General features: G+C 44.3%; 1 protein-coding gene across 1 annotated transcript in view; it reads left to right on the top strand.

Annotated features, from left to right (window-relative positions):
• SCYL2 (SCY1 like pseudokinase 2) overlaps positions 1-8,906 on the top strand; it is a 54,165-nt gene extending 45,259 nt beyond the window's left edge. Inside the window, exons 15-18 of the mRNA XM_079773887.1 lie at positions 1,615-1,681; positions 1,820-1,912; positions 3,669-3,788; positions 5,477-8,906. Of these exons, the coding sequence (XP_079630013.1) occupies positions 1,615-1,681; positions 1,820-1,912; positions 3,669-3,788; positions 5,477-6,118 (922 nt within the window). The 3' untranslated portion in view covers positions 6,119-8,906. The remainder of the gene's footprint in view (positions 1-1,614; positions 1,682-1,819; positions 1,913-3,668; positions 3,789-5,476) is intronic.
• The last annotated feature ends 9,296 nt before the right edge of the window (positions 8,907-18,202 follow it).

Below are 18,202 nucleotides of genomic sequence, written 5' to 3'. Positions count from 1 at the left end.
ATGATATAATCTTAGCATTTTCTCTACATAGAGAAAATTGTTTCTGAGAAAATCTCAACATTACCTGCTGGTTCTATAAACTCAGGGTGTTGATCATCAAGAGCACCACTTATAAATATTTTTCAAATCTATTAAACCTTGGTGTTTTAATTTCCCCCTTCCTTGTTTCTCTAACCCCAGAAACATTTATAGAACGTTCATTTTGTGTTCAAAGGAAGAAGGGAAGGTAAAAGTTATGCACTAGAGCAGTGGTTGGCAAACTCATTAGTCAACAGAGCCAAATATCAACAGTACAACGATTGAAATTTCTTTTGAGAGCCAAATTTTTTAAACTTAAACTTCTTCTAACGCCACTTCTTCAAAATAGACTTGCCCAGGCCGTGGTATTTTGTGGAAGAGCCACACTCAAGCGGCCAAAGAGCCGCATGTGGCTCGCGAGCTGTGGTTTGCCGACCACTGCACTAGAGAATGCTAGTTTATTAAAATAAAATCTTTGCTGTATTCTTTGCTCCAGGGACACACACACACACACACACACACACACACACACACACACACACACACGGTTTTAGGATACTTGTTAAACTTTGACCATAAGCCAAAGACATTTGGCAATCAGTAAAATTGATATCAATTGTGAGCAAGGTTCCCAAATAGAAACTCTAGCTTCTACCCCAGTGTAAGATGAAGGCTTATGTAAGTAAATACACAAGGTGTATTGTAGAATGATGTGAAATAGCCTTGTGTGCTTTAAGTATTCTGTGATCTTCTATAATAATAAAAGCATAATATGCTAATTAGAAGCCAGGGTTGCGAGGGAAGCCCAGGTCCCAGGTGCCAGAGGGAAGCCAGTGCTGCAGCCAGGGGAAGGAAGGCCTACTCTTGCACGATTTTCCTGCATTGGGCCTCTAGTGTGTGTGTGTGTGTGTGTGTGTGTGTGTGTGTGTGTGTGTGTATATATATATATATGATGCTTGATAGATTGACTATATAAACATCGAAACCCTGAAAAATAATTTTTAAAAATTTATAACAAATTTTTAATATCTAGCATTTATGCTTAAGGTATAATGAACCTTCTCTTTTTCTTTCTTTTATTTTTTTTCTTTATTGATTAAGGTATTACATATGTGTCCTTATCCCCCCAATGCCCCCCCCTCCCAACCTACTCCCTCTTTTTCTTTTTCCAATATAAATCCTATCTTTTTTTTCAAGATGTAGATCTGGTTCACATCACAGTGATTATAGCATTTATTGTTAGAGTCACAGATTCTGAACTTTTCCCCATATTACATCTTATCTCTCAGTGTATAAACTGATGGTAAGAACCATGCTTGCCTGGTTTTAATACATTCTGAGTAAATTTTGCAGTAAATCTCAAATGTTGAGTTAAAAAAAAGACTTGTATACAAATGTTCATTTGGGGCGGGGCGGGGCAAGCAGACATTACTACTAGTAAATAGTGAAAAATATTTATGACTCTTCTTAAAGAATGAAGTTGCATTTTGTTCAGGTTCTAATAAACTCCATGTGACTGAATTAATTTTAGCATGCATATTTCAAAAACATGCATTTCTTTTTATTGCTTTGTCATAATTATCAATTTTCCTACAGATCTTTGGATATAGGAAATCAAAGGAATATTTCTGAAGAGACAAAAGTTACAAATGTTGGATCTCAGGTATGAAAATATTTAGATTAAGTTTTTGTAAAAAGTGCTTCACAGTGTGCTTCATTTGGGGGCTTTTGATCTTTAAGAAGTAAAATCACAGTATGTTTTTATGTCATTTAAGCAGTTGACTTTTTTCTATTTCATCAGATTGACAAAGTTTTTAACAACATTGGAGCAGACCTTCTGACTGGTGGTGAATCAGAAAATAAAGAGGATGTGTTACAGAATAAACATAAAAGAGTAAGTTTCTTTACTACTGTTCTTTTTATCATATATATATATATATGTACATGTATTTTATATATATATATATATATCCCCCTATCTAATAAAAGAGTAATATGCAAATTGACCATCACTCCAACTCACAAGATGGCCACCCCCATGTGGACACAAGATGGCCGGCAGGGGAGAACAGTGGTGGGTGATCAGGCCAGCAGGGGAGGGCAGTTGGGGGTAATCAGGCTGCAGGGGAGGGCAGGGCAGTTAGGGGCGACCAGGCCTGCAGGGGAGGGCAGTTGGAGGGGACTAGGCCTGCAGGGGAGGGCAGTTGGGGGGGACCAGGCCTGCAGGGGAGGACAGTTGGGAGGGACCAGGCCTGCAAGGGAGGGCAGTTGGAGGGGACCAGGCCTGCAGGGGAGGGCAGTTGGGGGGGGACCAGGCCTGCAGGGGAGGACAGTTGGGAGGGACCAGGCCTGCAAGGGAGGGCAGTTGGAGGGGACCAGGCCTGCAGGGGAGGGCAGTTGGGGGGGACCAGGCCTGCAGGGGAGGGCTGTTAGGGGCAACCAGGCTGGCAAGGGAGGGCAGTTAGGGGTGACCAGGCCAGCAGGGGCGGGCAGTTGGGTGACCAGGCCGGCAGGGGAGGGCAGTTATGGGCAATTGGGCTGGCAGGGGAGCAGTTAGGCGTCGATCAGGCTAGCAGGGGAGTGGTTAGGGGGTGATCAGGTTGGCAGGCAGAAGTGGTTAGGGGCAATCAGGCAGGCAGGCAGGTGAGTGTTTGGGAGCCAGCAGTCCTGGATTGTGAGAGGGATGTCTGACTGCCCGTTTAGGCCCGATCCCACCAGGATTGGGCCTAACCGGGCAGTCGGACATCCCTTGAGGGGTCCCAGATTGGAGAGGGTGCAGGCTGGGCTGAGGGACCCCCCGCTCCCGTGCACGAATTTCGTGCACAGGGCCTCTAGTGTGTGTGTGTGTGTGTGTGTGTGTGTGTGTGTGTGTGTGTGTGTGTGTGTATGGTTTCCTGTAAACCACAGACTTTTGTTGGGAAATAATGTTTAGCATCTTAATAAGAAACATTATTTATTTATTTTTATGAAATTTAAGTTATCAGTGGAACATGAGCTGACCCATGTTGAGAATATAAAATTATACTTTCCAATTGAAGTATTGGTAGCATCCAATATAAAATACTACTTCAATTTTGAATTTCTGCTGAGGGCAGTTTCCTCTTTTCATTCAACAAATGAGAATACCTATGTGTGTAAAGCCATTGTGGCTTTTCAAAATTGTAAGAGTTTATAGTTTAGCAAGATTGATAAAAGAAACAGACAAATGTCAAATTTGATGCAGGCATTGTGAAAGAAGCTTTTTACGTCTTCCTTTGCTTTTTTATGAATTCCTAAAATATTTTTGGAGTGAAATAGACTAAAGTTGAACAAAATCTCCTAATTTTGTAAAATGAAATCACCTAATCATATTCTCATTGTCTGTAAAAATATGATTTAATGAATGTTCTTGAAACAATAATTATTTTCATACTAGAAATATTTTAGCACTGATTCTGTAACTTCCTACTTAAAGATTATTTTTTGCAGTTTGTTTAAAGTTAATTCAAAATGTAACTTACCTGTAGCAATCACCAATACATGAGTAGTTTGCAAACTATTTGGTATTGTCAAACATACCAAAACATGCTTTGCAAAAAAAAGAAATCTTCTGTGTTATAAATAGAATTATGAAGTTGCCAGTTAATTTTTTTGTTTTGTTTTGTTTTAAGGCATCACTTACACTTGAAGAAAAACAAAAATTAGCAAAAGAACAGGAGCAGGCACAGAAGTTGAAAAGTCAGCAGCCTCTTAAACCCCAAGTACATACACCTATTGCTCCAGTGAAACAGGTCAGAGTTCATTTGTTTTTTTTAAAGCATACACTACTCTTAAGGAGTAAGGTAATATAGAATTTAATCTGTTTATTGGGGTTTGTATAAAAAGGTATTGTAAATAATACTTTATTTAATATGCAGTTTCTGAGAAGTATGGGCATAAAGGATTTTCCAACAACTCTCAATACCCTGCCTGGTGGATAATGTTTCATGATAGTGCTTGTTACCAATAAAGAGGAAGCTAGATGAACAGGAGGTTATTATTATTTTTTTTAATATTAGGTCTTGTACTAATTCAACACTATTCACTTTGAAATGATCAGTAATATAATATGCATTTATGTATTTTTGACTAAAAAATAATTTTCAAATTTTGGTGTTTCAATTGTAGTTGGGCTTGTAACTTGGTTTAGGAATACTTTTTATGTATTTCCTGACCAGGAATTATTTCCTACTATTTTCTAGGCAGTGTTATATAGGTGCTGGTACTGTGGCAGTGATTAAAGTCCCTGCTTGTAGAGAGTGTACATTCCTTACTGGTTTCAGAAATAACTTTTTCTTCAAAGGTTTCTTTAAGTTATTTTTTGTTATCTTTTAATCTCTAAAATTCTGGAAAACATTTTAGTGCGTCAACATGCAAAATCTAGAATATTATATATATACTAGAAGCCCAGTGCATGATTTAATCATGCACGTGTAAGCTGTCTGTCTGCTGGTCAGCAGCTCCGAAGTCCCTGGGCCCCTAGGGCGAGGCAGGGCATGGTCCTCCTTCGGCCGGAGCCCAGGCCGGGGTCTTGCCTTTGCCTCCCGACTCCTCCCCGGGGAGCCGCGCTGCCCGCCCGCCCACCCCCGCCGCCTCCAAACCTCCAAAACGCTGGCTCGCTGCCCCAGAGGCCTGTCTGTGCCGCAGCACAGCCATGGCGCAGACGCTGAGCTCGCGTCGCCACTGGCAACGCAAGCTCAGCGTCCTGCCGGCCCAATCACCACCCCAGCCACCCCGAGTCCCGCCCTCTGTGTCACCCGCTGGCCCAATCGTGGGCGTAGCGGAGTGATGGTAATTTAAATATTACCTTTTTATTATGTAAGATATATATATATATTATTGATTTCAGAGAGGAAGGGAGAAGAAGAGAGAGATAGAAACATCAGTGATGAGAGAGAATCATTGGTTGGCTGCCTCCTGCACTGCCCACACTGGGGACCAAGCCCACAACCCAGGCATGTGCCCTTGACCTGAATTGAACCTGGGACCCTTCAGTCTACAGGCTGACGCTCTTTCCACTGAGCCAAACTGGCTAGGGCCAGAATATTTTTAAATTACTTACGTAATAATAAAGAAAACAAATTTTCACAAAGTTTTGATAGAGTTCAAAATATAAAAATAATAAAGTATCCATTTTTGTTATAAAGATTTACTAATGAGAAGACTACAGTTCTCTTTTGGGGAAGGTGGGGAAGACAACAATTCATTTGAGTTCAAAATTAGTGTTCCCTATCAGCAAATTGACTACAAATGTTCATCTGTGAAAAAACAAAAATATGTATTGATAGGTTGGATTTGGTCTGTGGCATGGTTTGCTAACTTGGTGTAGACTGTTGAGCTTAATTTTAACTTGTCCTTTATAATATAATCTATCAAATGTTTATTAATTTAAAGTAATTTATAATTCTTGGTAATGAAGTAATTCCCTCATATTTTTCAGACTAAGGACTTGACAGACACATTGATGGATAATATGTCATCTTTGACCAGCCTGTCTGTTAGTACCACTAAAAGTTCTGCTTCAAGTACCTTCACTTCTGTTCCTTCCATGGGCCTTGGCATGATGTTTTCTACACCAGTTGATAATACAAAGAGAAATTTGACAAATGGCCTAAATGCTAACATGGGCTTTCAGACCTCAGGATTCAACATGCCGGTTAATACAAACCAGAACTTCTTCAGTAGTCCAAGCACACCTGGAGTGACCACGATGACAATGGGAACACCTTCCACTTTGCCAAACTTCAATGCTGTGGGGGTTCCTCCTGCTGGTGCAAAGCAGACTCAACAGAGACCCCCAGATATGTCTGCTCTTAATAATCTCTTTGGCCCTCAGAAACCCAAAGTTAGCATGAACCAGTTATCACAACAGAAACCAAATCAGTGGCTTAATCAGTTTGCACCTCCTCAAGGGTCTCCAGGTATGGGCAGTTCAGTAATGGGAACACAAATGAACGTGATGGGACAATCTGCCTTTGGTATGCAAGCCAATCCTTTCTTTAACCCACAGAACTTTGCACAGCCACCAACTACTATGACCAATAGTTCAGCTAGCAATGATTTAAAAGATCTATTTGGGTGAGGTGTATTGCTCCTATTTTTAAAGGATTCTATTTTAATCATGTGTGAACTGATTTACATCTTTATATAGTTGGCTTGGAGGAACTATTTCTGTGGGAAAAGGAATGGTTCTAAGATAGAAAACATCTGTTTCTATGCCAGCATAGTCGTTGTATGGACTCCTCTAACAGCAGAGTTTTTTAAAGCATTGAGGAATTTTTTCCCTCTTACCATATTCTCTTTGGGTTTTTAAAAGACCCAACCTGTACCAATCTCAAAGAGAAGATACCTGAGGACCTTGAATAGCAAAATTTTTTAATCAAATGTTTATTTTGCTTGTAAATCTTATTTTAAAAAGTTGAGTTGATGGTAATTGCAAGTTTTACCTATTAAATACTACATGGTACATAGTCTGCCTTCACAAGTCATTAGTCTTCATTTCAATATGTGAAAAATCTTGATGCTGTGTTGATTTGTTTGCATTTAGTATGATTGAGTGAGAAAATAATAAGCATAATGAGAAAAGGATCATTACTTTTTCCAATCTTATTTACTTCTCAGATGAACTAATGTTTAGTACAAAAGACTGAGCAAATACTGCAAAATTTAACTTAACATTGATTTCATTGGTTCAAACTAAAGGCATTACTAACCATCTTAAATGCAAATTAATCATTGTAAATTATATTTTAGCATGGTCTGCCTCAAATAGTAATGTATTTTTCTGCATTTCCTTGGATATATTTAGAATCACTTTTTCCTATGGTGTCCAGACAGGAGAGGTATGTACTGATTTGTACATATATTTGACAAAGCTCCCTGATGTGATTTCCCTGACTACTGCCTTTATATTTCACTTGAATTCAAAATTCCGAGGTTGCAGTATATATGAATTGCATTTTCAAAAGGAGATTTGTAAGAATTAAACTATATTTAATGAGTAAACATTTGAGATTTCTGCTGTATTGTTTCAAATGTAATAAACTTTACTTCTATAAAAATGAGCAGTTGTATCTTCTGGCTACCAAGAGATTAATTTTGAGTTTACCATGATAAAGTGTGACCTCATCAATTACTACAACTGAAGTTTACTTCTTTTCTAGGAATTTCAGAAACCTTTTGTTTGAAAGTTACAAATAGATATTTTTAGAAGGAAAGATTAAATTCTTCTAACAGGAAACATGCTTTATTTTTCAAAGCCTTTCTCTGATATTTTTCTTTGATTTGCTGATTATTCATTCAGTCGCAGATGGAGCCGTATATTATAAACGTGATTTTTATTTTGTTAAATTATATTCTGCCATTATATGACAACTTTAAAATCATCTTTCAGAGGAATATATATGTATTATAGTTGCTGCCGTAGAGTTTGTGGTTTTTTAAATATGAGACCAGCAATTCTTTAAAATAAATCATACGCTATTTAGTGTGCTGATACTAAGTTTTCATTGAAGTACGTATGTATACACATACTAAATATGTCATTGACCAGACAGTACTTGATTATAAAGTGATGGTAATATTGATAGTGGCATTCAGTAAGAGTATAATTTAAAAAATAAAAAGTCAGCACCTGGCCAGTGTTGCTCAGTGGTTGGGCATCTACCCATGAACCAGGAGGTCACCTTTCGATTCTCAGTCAGGGCACATGCCTGGGTTGTGGGCACAGTCCCCAGTAGGGGGTGTGCAGGAGGCAGCCAATCAGTGATTGATCGTCTCTCATCTTTGATGTTTCTATCACTCTGTCCCTCTCTCTGAAATCAATGAAAACATATTAAAAAAATAAAAAGTCAGCTTTATATTGGGGTTCTGTATGAGCTGTATTTTGTTACATGGTTTTAGAAAAAGGACTCAAATACTGAAAAAACAGCCAAGAAATAAAAAGCACTAGGAAGATCAAGTGTTTTGTCAAATACATTCACCTTGACCAGATTATGTCTTGTTTGTAACACAATATTTCTCCTGAGAAAAGTTTACATATGGAATAAAATTGCTTAATGTTAAGAGTTTTTCTTTGTAACAATTTAGTAGTCACTGTTTATTAGGAAATTGCTTTTTATTTTGTAAAATACCTTGATGTCAGTGTGTTGAACTTTTAGTTAGAAGGAAAGCTTAATGTAATAACATATACTTTGAACTTATAAGTATGAAATAGGTTACTTGAAAAATTATATGTAATTCTTACATCTTGAAATTTGCTCATTTATTGAGGTAATGGTGCTACATCTGTAGAAAACATTTCCCTACACTTTATTTTCTTGAAGGTATTTTATTTAAATCATTTCCATCAATGAACTGTTACCATTGCCTTTTTCTGTTGAGAAATTGCCTCTGAAAAAGTTCTATATTTAGACTTTTATTTCTGTGTGAACAGAATTTTCAAAGTACTAGATCACCTTAAAAATTATTTCAGATATTGACAGCATTTAAGTTTTTTGTGCTTAGAGTAGAAAATTGGTAAGTTAAAAAGCACCTGTAGACAAAAATTACAAGGAATATTCCCTTTTGTTTGAACTGGCTCTTCTAATGCTGAAGTGTGTGATACACGTAGAAGATGTACAAAGGGAATGGAAATAGACCCTGCACTTGGTTGGGTTTGATTTGTTTGTTTTTGTTTTTATTTTGGAATGCTTATAACCTTTCTTTTCACTTGAATAAGTTAAGGGGAAGTAGTTTTTTGTTATGTTGTCTTTTTAACCTGTAAAATACCTCACATGATTGCTTTTACATATTAAAGAAAAAGATATATGTGAAGGCACCTGAGAGCAAACACAGAGTATGCACCAAATAAATGTTAGCTTTGATAAAACTTTCCATATAAGTGGTGATTTCATGCTTCGTGACTTACTGGTCTTGAAATAATTTTATAACGAAACAGATCGATAAGAATTCAAACTATTACATAGCAATTTAAAAGATTACATCATTGTGGTTTTTAAAAATATATTTTATTGATTTTTTACAGAGAGGAAGAGAGAGTCAGAAACATCAATGAGAGAGAAACATCGACCAGCTGCCTCTTGCACACCCCCTACTGGGGATGTGCCTGCAACCAAGGTACATGCCCTTGACTGGAATCGAACCCGGGACCCTTCAGTCCACCGGCCGACGCTCTATCCACTGAGCCAAACCGGTCACGGCCACATCAGTGGTTTTTAAACTAACTGTGACATTCACTAAGAAATATGTTATAATGCAAACCAGTATGTTAAATATACTGGCTGTGTTGCACAGTGATTGAGCATCGACCTAAGAACCAGGAGGCAGCCAATCAATGATTCTCTTTCATAATTGATGTTTCTAGCTCTCTTTTCTCCTTTCCTCTCTGAAATCTATATATCCTATCTAATAAAGAGGGAATATGCAAATTGACCATCATGCCGTCACAAAGATGGCGGCACCCAGAGCCACAAGATGGCAGCACCCAGTCCCCTCAGCCCTGCCGGAGTCCCACAGTCCTTTCACCCCAGCCGGGGGAGCGGCAGGTGCACTGTGCGGCCAGACCCGCCCTCAGCCCCCCAGCCCCCCAGGTCCAGCCCAAGGCACAGGCAAGCATAGGGTGTAGGCTGCCCAACTGCTCAGGGTGGGCCCGAGGCGCAGGCAAGCCTTGGATGGCAGCTGCCCAGCCGCCCAGGGCCACCTGAGGTTCAGGTAACCAGGGCCAGCCGAGGCTTGCACTGCCGGCAGTGGCAGCAGCAGAGGTGTGATGGGGGTGTCACCTTCCCTGATCACTGGGTCACCTCCCGCCCCTGAGGGCTCCCGGACTCTGAGAGGGGGCAGGCCAGGCTGTGGGACCCCCCCCCCCCTTTGTTGCATGAATTTTCATGCACCGGGCCTCTCTCTATATATATATCTGAAACAAGTTTCAGAAAATGTCTTGAATTTTTCTATTAAAAAGAAAGCTGGTTACAATCTCTAAAAGAATTTCATGTTGTAGTTTGAATAAAAATGAAATAATTCAGCCCTATCTTTCTCTAAACAGATGTAGAAACAGGGCCAGAGATTTACATGTTTCCCAAGTTGGTCAGAGCCAGGAAGAGAAGCTAGATGGTTTCCTAATCTGCAGTCCCAGAACTCTGCCATGTTGCATCCTTTATGTCCTTTACTGTATGAATTCTTCTGGAGTTGCTTTTGTTGAAACTTTTTGTGGCAAGTATGTGATCATTGCAAATTGGCTTTGAAGAGGGAAACGACAGAACAAATGTTTAGTCAAAATCAGCCTGTGGACTGTTTCTCTGAATTGTAGGTGAGGAGGGTTGGGGAGCCGGGTCAGCAGTGCTTGCAGTATGCATCGGAATTAAAGCATGTAACCCTGAGGAGGAGGTGCAGTACAAACAGCCATTTCACCAACTGGAGTTTGTTGGATACTAGAAACATTGTCCAAAGCTACTCGGGGAGCATTTAATACTTGGGGTACAAGCCATACATGTAATTTCCTAGTGACCACATTAAAAAAAAAAGTAGGCAGAATTAATGTTAATAATATTTTATTTAACTTGACTAGAGTCAAAATAGCATTTTAACATGGAATTGATATAAAATTTAAGGAGATATTTGACATTTACCGTATACCTGGTCTTTGAGATATAGTATATATTTTGTTTGCACTTAGCGCATCTCAGTTCAGGCTAGTCACAGTTTAAATATTCAGTAGCCAACGAGTAGCTATTGCATTAGTGTAGGTCAGTGGTCGGCAAACTCATTAGTCAACAGAGCCAAATATCAACAGTACAACGATTGAAATTTCTTTTGAGAGCCAAATTTTTTAAACTTAAACTTCTTCTAACGCCACTTCTTCAAAATAGACTCGCCCAGGCCGTGGTATTTTGTGGAAGAGCCACACTCAAGGGATCAAAGAGCTGCATGTGGCTCACGAGCCACAGTTTGCCAACCACGGGTGTAGGTTATATAGAAGCTAAGTAGCCAAAAGACTGAACTATGGCCATTACCACTTACTGTCTCCCAGGTCCAAATCCCTCCCTCTTGGCCCTGCTTTGTAATACTGGAGCGGACCCTAGAGAGGCGTCTGCTTTGCCAGCTTGCAGAGTGGTACCTCCTAGGTAGAGGGCCCTGAGGTGGCGCTGCTGAGCAGTAGCGGCCAGAAGACACTTCGCCCTGGGCTCCTCCTCATTTCCATTCATAGGAGCCCTGTGGCCCCAGCAGAAGAGCTCCAGCTAATCGCACCTCGGCGCACACCTGCCAACCCTGCCGCCAAGGTGCAGCTCCTCCCCAGGGGCTACTTCTGTGGCAACCTGGCCATCCCTCAGGCAGCTGTCCTCTGTGGGCCATTCCCTCTACAAGTTCCTTCAGCACTGGCAGGCTGTGTTCCTGTGAGGCCACCCCTAGGAGCCTCTCCTAGTCTTCAGTTCCTTCATTTTTTTCACTTTTGGCTTAGAGATAGAGCTGGGGTTTTTTGTTTGTTTTTGCAACTGTTCTGGACTCCTCAGAGTCCTCTTCTATTCTTTTGAAACACGGAAATCAAACTGAAATGCGTGGTTTTCCTCCGGGCAGGATGCAAAGGTGATTTCTTTCCCGGGTCCTTGTCCAGGTGGATTTGAAGAATGAAGCCACGGACAAAAGGTGGTACAGGAAAAGGTGGAAATTTATTGGGAAACAAGCACAGACTCCCGGGTGGGGAGGGGGTTCCAAAGGGGTAGTCCACTAAGCCCCTTTTTCCTAAGGTTAATAAAGGCTGCAGTTCCTTGTGTCCTGATATTCTCCTCTGATTGGTCACTATAGTAGCTTCAAAGCTCAAACCCCACGGGGCCCTAGCTGGTTTGGCTCAGTGGATAGAGCGTGGGCCTGTGGACTGAAGGGTCCTGGGTTAGATTCCAGTCAAGGGCACATGCCTGGCTTGCAAGCTCGATCCCTAGTAGGGGACATGCAGGAGGCAGCCGATCAATGATTCTCTCTTATTGATGTTTCTAATTCTCCCTCTTCCTTCCTCTCTGAAGTCAATAAAAATAAATGTTGAAAAAAACAACCCACGTGGGGCCCCTTCTTTTTCTCCTCCTCCTGTGGTAGAGTTCTCTATTCCCTGTGAAAATCTGGTTTCCTCTTTCTCCCTGTTGTTTTTCTCCCCGTGGCTTTCCCCTTATCGCCTGTGAATGGGTGTCTTCCTTTCCCCTTACACTGGCGCCTTTAGTTCTCGGTGAATATATGCCTTTTGCCAGCTCCAAGTCCCCAGCCAGCTGTGCCTCCCTCCCCCATGAGTCCCCTAATTCCTAAAACTCCCTAAACCTGCCTATTTTACCCCTAAAAACTCTTTTCACTTTTAAGTAATCACCTATGAATTATTTTATTAAAATGGTCCTGTTCAAGGATCTTGTGTGATTTCTGTCTCCTGACTTCACTCTCTGATATGCTCCTGAATCTGCTAAGCCATTTTATTTTATTTTTAAACTTGTGGCCTGGTGCATGAAATTCATGCACATTAAAAGGGGATTAATTAGAGGAAATAATTTAATATTGCTATTTGCCCTTTCTCTATAATAGATGTGTCAGAGATGAAAGAAAATTAGTAAAATGTATATGAAAACCTTCCTCCTGTTAGAGTCTGGGGCGCACCACAGGACCCAAAGTCAAGTCCCCGCTTACCCACATGCCCCTCAAAATTGCGTGAGACCCAGACCCCCAGACCCGGCCGCCTCCCCACCCCCCCACTGGGCTAGATCCAGACCCGGCCAGTCCCACCCTTGTCAAGCCGGGCAGGGGGCCTAGCCTCAGGTCCCCTAGCCTGGTGCCAGGACAGGGGGCATGGCCTGAGGTCCCCCAGCCCAGCCCAGGGCGGGGGGCGTGCCTTGAGGTCCCCCGTCAAGCCCCGCCGGGTGGGGGGCATGGCCTGAGGTCCCCCATCAAGCTCTGCCAGGTGGGGAGGGCGCAGCCTCAGGTCCCCCGTCAAGCCCTGCTGGGTGGGGGGTGCGGTCTGAGGTCCCCCTGCCTGGTCCCAGGGTGGGGGGCACGGCCTGAGGTCCCCTGTCAAGCCCCACCTGGTGGAGGGTGCGGCCTGAGGTCCCCCAGCCTGGCGCTGGGGCATGGGAAGCAGCCTGAGGTCCCCTAGCCCAGCACCAGGACGGGAAGCGCACCTTGAGGTCCCCTGTCAAGCCCCATGGTCCCTGCTGATTGCTCGTTAAGGCTCCTTATGGGAACGTGGCCTCAGCTGTGGGTGCAGCCATCTTTGTGATAGAGTGATGGTCAATGAGCATATTCCCTCTTTATTAGATAGGATATATTTTTTATTGATTTCAGAGAAGGGTGTGCCGTGCCAGCACTGCCAAGGGTGAACCTGAGTGGGGGTGGCTGAAAGGCTGAGAGAAGACAGACAAGAGAATGAAAGCTGGGTCTTGGTGGGACGCTGCTTCCTGAGAGACAGTGCCGACACTCACAAGCCGTGTCTTTATTTTATAGCAGATGCCACGAGGCAAAGTAAGGGCGTGGTCAAGATGTTTACAACATTCTCGTGGGTTTCAATCCTACTCAATTACATGCACCTGATCAAGCTTAGTTTACTTGCAGCCTATATCACTTAGGCATGTGGGGCCATGTGTTCAGACCATAGGTTCAAGCTTACAACTATAGCTGTTGGCTGTAATTGTGCTGGGAGGGCTCTGCCCTCCAAGCTGGGACTTGCACATGGCACGAGAGACTGTGCCCTCTCATCAGTCCGAGGCTTGAACCTGTCCAAACACTGTAGCCGTGCCCCACAGAAGGGAGAGGGAGAGATGGAAACATCAATGATGAGAATCACCGATCAGCTGCTTCCTGCACACCCCATGCTGGGGATGGAGCCCGAAAGCCGGGCCTGTGCCCTGACGGAATCGAACCGTGACCTTCTAGTTCATAGCTCGATGCTCAACCACTAAGCCATGCCAGACAGGCCGCTAAGCCATTTTAAACATGGTATGTACTTATGCTGCTAGCAAAAGCCATTTGTGAGTTATATATGCCTAGCGGCTAGCCTATATTAACAACTTTCCTTTCTTAAAAGAGTTCTTTTAAAATGTGCCTGAGGTGGAAATACGTTCAGCTACTTTAATTATACCTAGTTGATGCAGCTTCAATTTATATATATTTTTTATTTTCTACTTTTTGGATATGTTCCTTTGTGAGATGGCCAAGAAAGTCAGTGTTTGACTTTTTTTTTTTTAATTTCTTTATTGATTAAGGTGTCACATATTTGTCCTCATCCCCCCATTCCCATCCCACACCCCTCCCCATGGATGCCCCAACCCCCTGTTGAACTTAACCATTGGTTAGGCTCATATGCATGCACACAAGACCTTTTGTTGATCTCTCCCCGCTCCCCCCACCCTCCCCTATCCTCCCTCTGAGGCCCGATAGTCCGATCGATGCCTCCTTGTTTCTGGTTCTGTTCTTGTTCATCAGTCTATGTTGTTCATCATTTCCCCTAGATGAGCGAAATCATGTGTCACTAGAGATATACTTATAAGAATTGAATGTGAGACGAGCAATAATAGTTATGCTGACAGGCAAATGAATCAGTCTGTAGTGAGTTTCTTTCTGGACCAACAGTTCTTTTGAGACCCAATATCAATGTCCACCAGTTCCTTATGAGTACATGTCGGCACTGACCCCTCAGCTCTGGATGGTGGACAAATGGTGGTAATGCAGGTCCAACTCCCTCTGGTTTGGTCTCAGCCGGACCCAGGGGCACGGCTTCACCCGGATCCAGGGGCCCACGGCCTCACCCGGACCCGGGACCCAGCCTCACCCGGATCCAGGGGCACATGGCCTAGCCCAGACCCAGGATTCAGCTTCACCCGGACCCAGGGGCGCATTGCCTCACCCGGACCCAGGGGCGCGTGGCCTCTCCCGGGCCCGGGACCCAGCCTCACCCGGATCCAGGGGCACACGGCCTCGCCCGGACCCGGGATCTAGCTTCCCCCGGACCCAGGGGCACGTGGCCTCACCCGGACCCAGGGGCGCGTGGCCTCTCCCAGACCCAGGGTCGCGTGGCCTCACCCGGATCCAGGGGCCCATGGCCTCACCCGGACCTGGGACCCAGCCTCACCCGGATCCAGGGGCACACGGCCTCACCCAGACCCGGGATCCAGCTTCACCCGGACCCAGGGGCGCGTAGCCTCACCCGGGCCCGGGACCCAGCCTCACCCAGATCCAGGGGCACACGGCCTCACCCAGACCCGGGATCTAGCTTCACCTGGACCCAGGGTCGCGTGGCCTCACCCGGATCCAGGGGCCCACAGCCTCGCCCGGACCCGGGACCCAGCCTCACCCGGATCCAGGGGCACACGGCCTCGCCCAGACCCAGGATTCAGCTTCACCTGGACCCAGGGGCGCATGGCCTCACCCGGACCCAGGGGCGCGTGGCCTCTCCCGGGCCTGGGACCCAGCCTCACCCGGATCCAGGGGCACATGGCCTCGCCCGGACCCGGGATCTAGCTTCCCCTGGACCCAGGGGCACGTGGCCTCACCCGGACCCAGGGGCGCGTGGCCTCTCCCAGACCCAGGGTCGCGTGGCCTCACCCGGATCCAGGGGCCCACGGCCTCACCCGGACCCGGGACCCAGGCTCACCCGGATCCAGGGGCCCACGGCCTCACCCGGACCCGGGACCCAGCCTCACTCGGATCCAGGAGCCCACGGCCTCACCCGGACCTGGGACCCAGCCTCACCCGGATCCAGGGGCACACGGCCTCGCCCGGACCCGGGATCTAGCTTCCCCCGGACCCAGGGGCACGTGGCCTCACCCAGACCCAGGGGCGCGTGGCCTCTCCCAGACCCAGGGTCGCGTGGCCTCACCCGGATCCAGGGGCCCACGGCCTCACCCGGACCCGGGACAGTGTTTGACTTTCATATAAAAGTAAATGAGGTGGGAATGCAGACTGGTGCAGCCACTGTGGAGAACAATATGGAGTTTCCTCAAAAAATTAAAAATGGAACTCCCATTTGACCCAGTGATCCCACTTCTAGGAATATAGTCTAAGAAACACAAAACACTCATCAGAAAGAATATATGCACCCCTAAGTTCATAGCAGCACAATTTACCATAGCTAAGATTTGGAAACAGCCTAAGTGCCCATCAACAGATAAGTGGATAAAAAAAAAACTGTGGTATATTTACACAATGGGATACTACCTGGCAATAAAAAAGAAAGAACTCTTACCACTTGCAACATCATGGATGGACCTGGAGAGTATTATGCTTAGTGAAATAAGCCAGTCAGAGAAAGATAAGTATCACATGATCTCACTCATATGTGGAATCTAATGTACCAAATAAACTGATGATCAAAAATAGACCCAGAGACATGAGCAGACTGTTGAAACTTAGGGGGAAGGCAGGGGAGGGTGGGTGGGAAGAGAGCAATCAATGAACTTGTATGAATATATCCATAATCCGAGGACACAAACAATGGGGTGGTGAGGGCCTGGGGGATAAGGGGATGGGAGTGGGCTGGGAGAGGTTAATGGGGGAAAAGGAGGACCTATGTAATACTTTCAACAATAAAGATTTTAAAAAAGGGGAGGGAGGGGGAAATGAGCCCTGGCCGGGTCCTCAGTGGTTAGAGCATCTGCCTACAGACCTAAGGGTCAAGGGCATGTACCTGGGTTGCAGGTTCAATCCCTGGCCCCAGTAGTGGCATGTGTGGGAGGCAACCAATCGATGTGTCTCTCTCACATTTGATGTTTCTCTTTCTCTCCCCCTTCCTCCTTCCCACCCTCCCACGCTTTAACAACAACAACAACAACAACAACAAGGTAAATGAGATTGAGACTTGGATGTCTAGAATTTGAATGTAGGAATCAACATTCATACAGTCTATTCCGAGTCTGTTCTTAAAGCTGCCAGTCTTTGTAAATGCAGTGGTCAAACGGGTACCTCACCTAGCATTACTTAGATACATCTATTTTTCAAAAACAAGTGGAGCCGAAGCCGGTTTGGCTCAGTGGATAGAGCGTCGGCCTGCGGACTCAAGGGTCCCAGGTTCGATTCCGGTCAGGGGCATGTACCTTGGTTGCGGGCACATCCCCAGTAGGGGGTGTGCAGGAGGCAGCTGATCGATGTTTCTCTCTCATCGATGTTTCTAACTCTCTATCCCTCTCTCTTCCTCTCTGTAAAAAATCAATAAAATATATTTAAAAAGAAAACAACAAGTGGAAAAATAGGTTTTAGGCTTGGCGCTGTGAGATTCACGGGACACCAGTAGTAATGAGAAACAGGCCTTACCCCTCAAGGAATCTGCGCTGTGGTTATAAAGGTAGCCGAGTAGGCAGGCAGTTACAGGACAGTGTGACACGTGCTGTGACCGACGTGGAGCAGAGACGCCCCACCTAGACCAGGCATCTTCAGAGGAGATGGGGCCTGAGCTCGGCCTTGCGTGGAGCCTTTTTAGAGTTGTTTTTGGTGCTCTCGAATGATTACCTAGGAATCACATTTTCCCAAATTAAACTGGACATACTGGGGAGGGGGTCAAGCAGGTAACTCCCAAGGCCCTTTTAAATTCTGAGATTATATGAAAAGTACTTAAATTATGGTGGCAAGTTTGGTCAGATGATTTGATTACCAGGAAAAGTGCAATTAAAACATTTGCTTAAACATTGGCTGCTAAAAACATTTCCTATTAAGCCAGGATGACAGCAGGCAAGGAGCAAAATAAGTGAGTGTAGTATTATTTTAGAGCTAATAATTTATGCCTCATTGAACATTTCAGAAATTTAAGAATCCACACTTATGGGCTCCATAAACGTACACTGAACAGCCAGTCTATACGCGGTGGGGGGCAGCGGGGGAATGCCTGGCATAAATGTATTTAGTCTATGAACTACCAGAAGATGTCACTGTCTCCTAAGTAATGGTCCATCTATTGGTCCCTTTTCCGGTACATTTTTTGAACATGGATAGGCTATGACAGATTGATGAGAATATCTGGCTTCTAGAATTTAAATGAAGAGAAGGATAGGGCCTCATAACAAATATTTGTTGAAAGTGTGTAGGTGGGTTTCATCTTAATTCTTTTTTTATAAATTAATCCTCACCCGAGAATATTTTTCCATTGATTTTTAGAGAGAGTGGAAGGGAGAGGGAGAGACAGAGAGAAACATTGATGTGAGAGAGAGACATCAAT

This window comes from Cnephaeus nilssonii, assembly GCF_951640355.1.
Source record: "Cnephaeus nilssonii genome assembly, chromosome: 6".
NCBI lineage: Eukaryota > Metazoa > Chordata > Mammalia > Chiroptera > Vespertilionidae > Cnephaeus > Cnephaeus nilssonii.
Note: the sequence above shows the minus strand (reverse complement) of the source record. Positions and strands in the feature narration are given on the sequence as shown.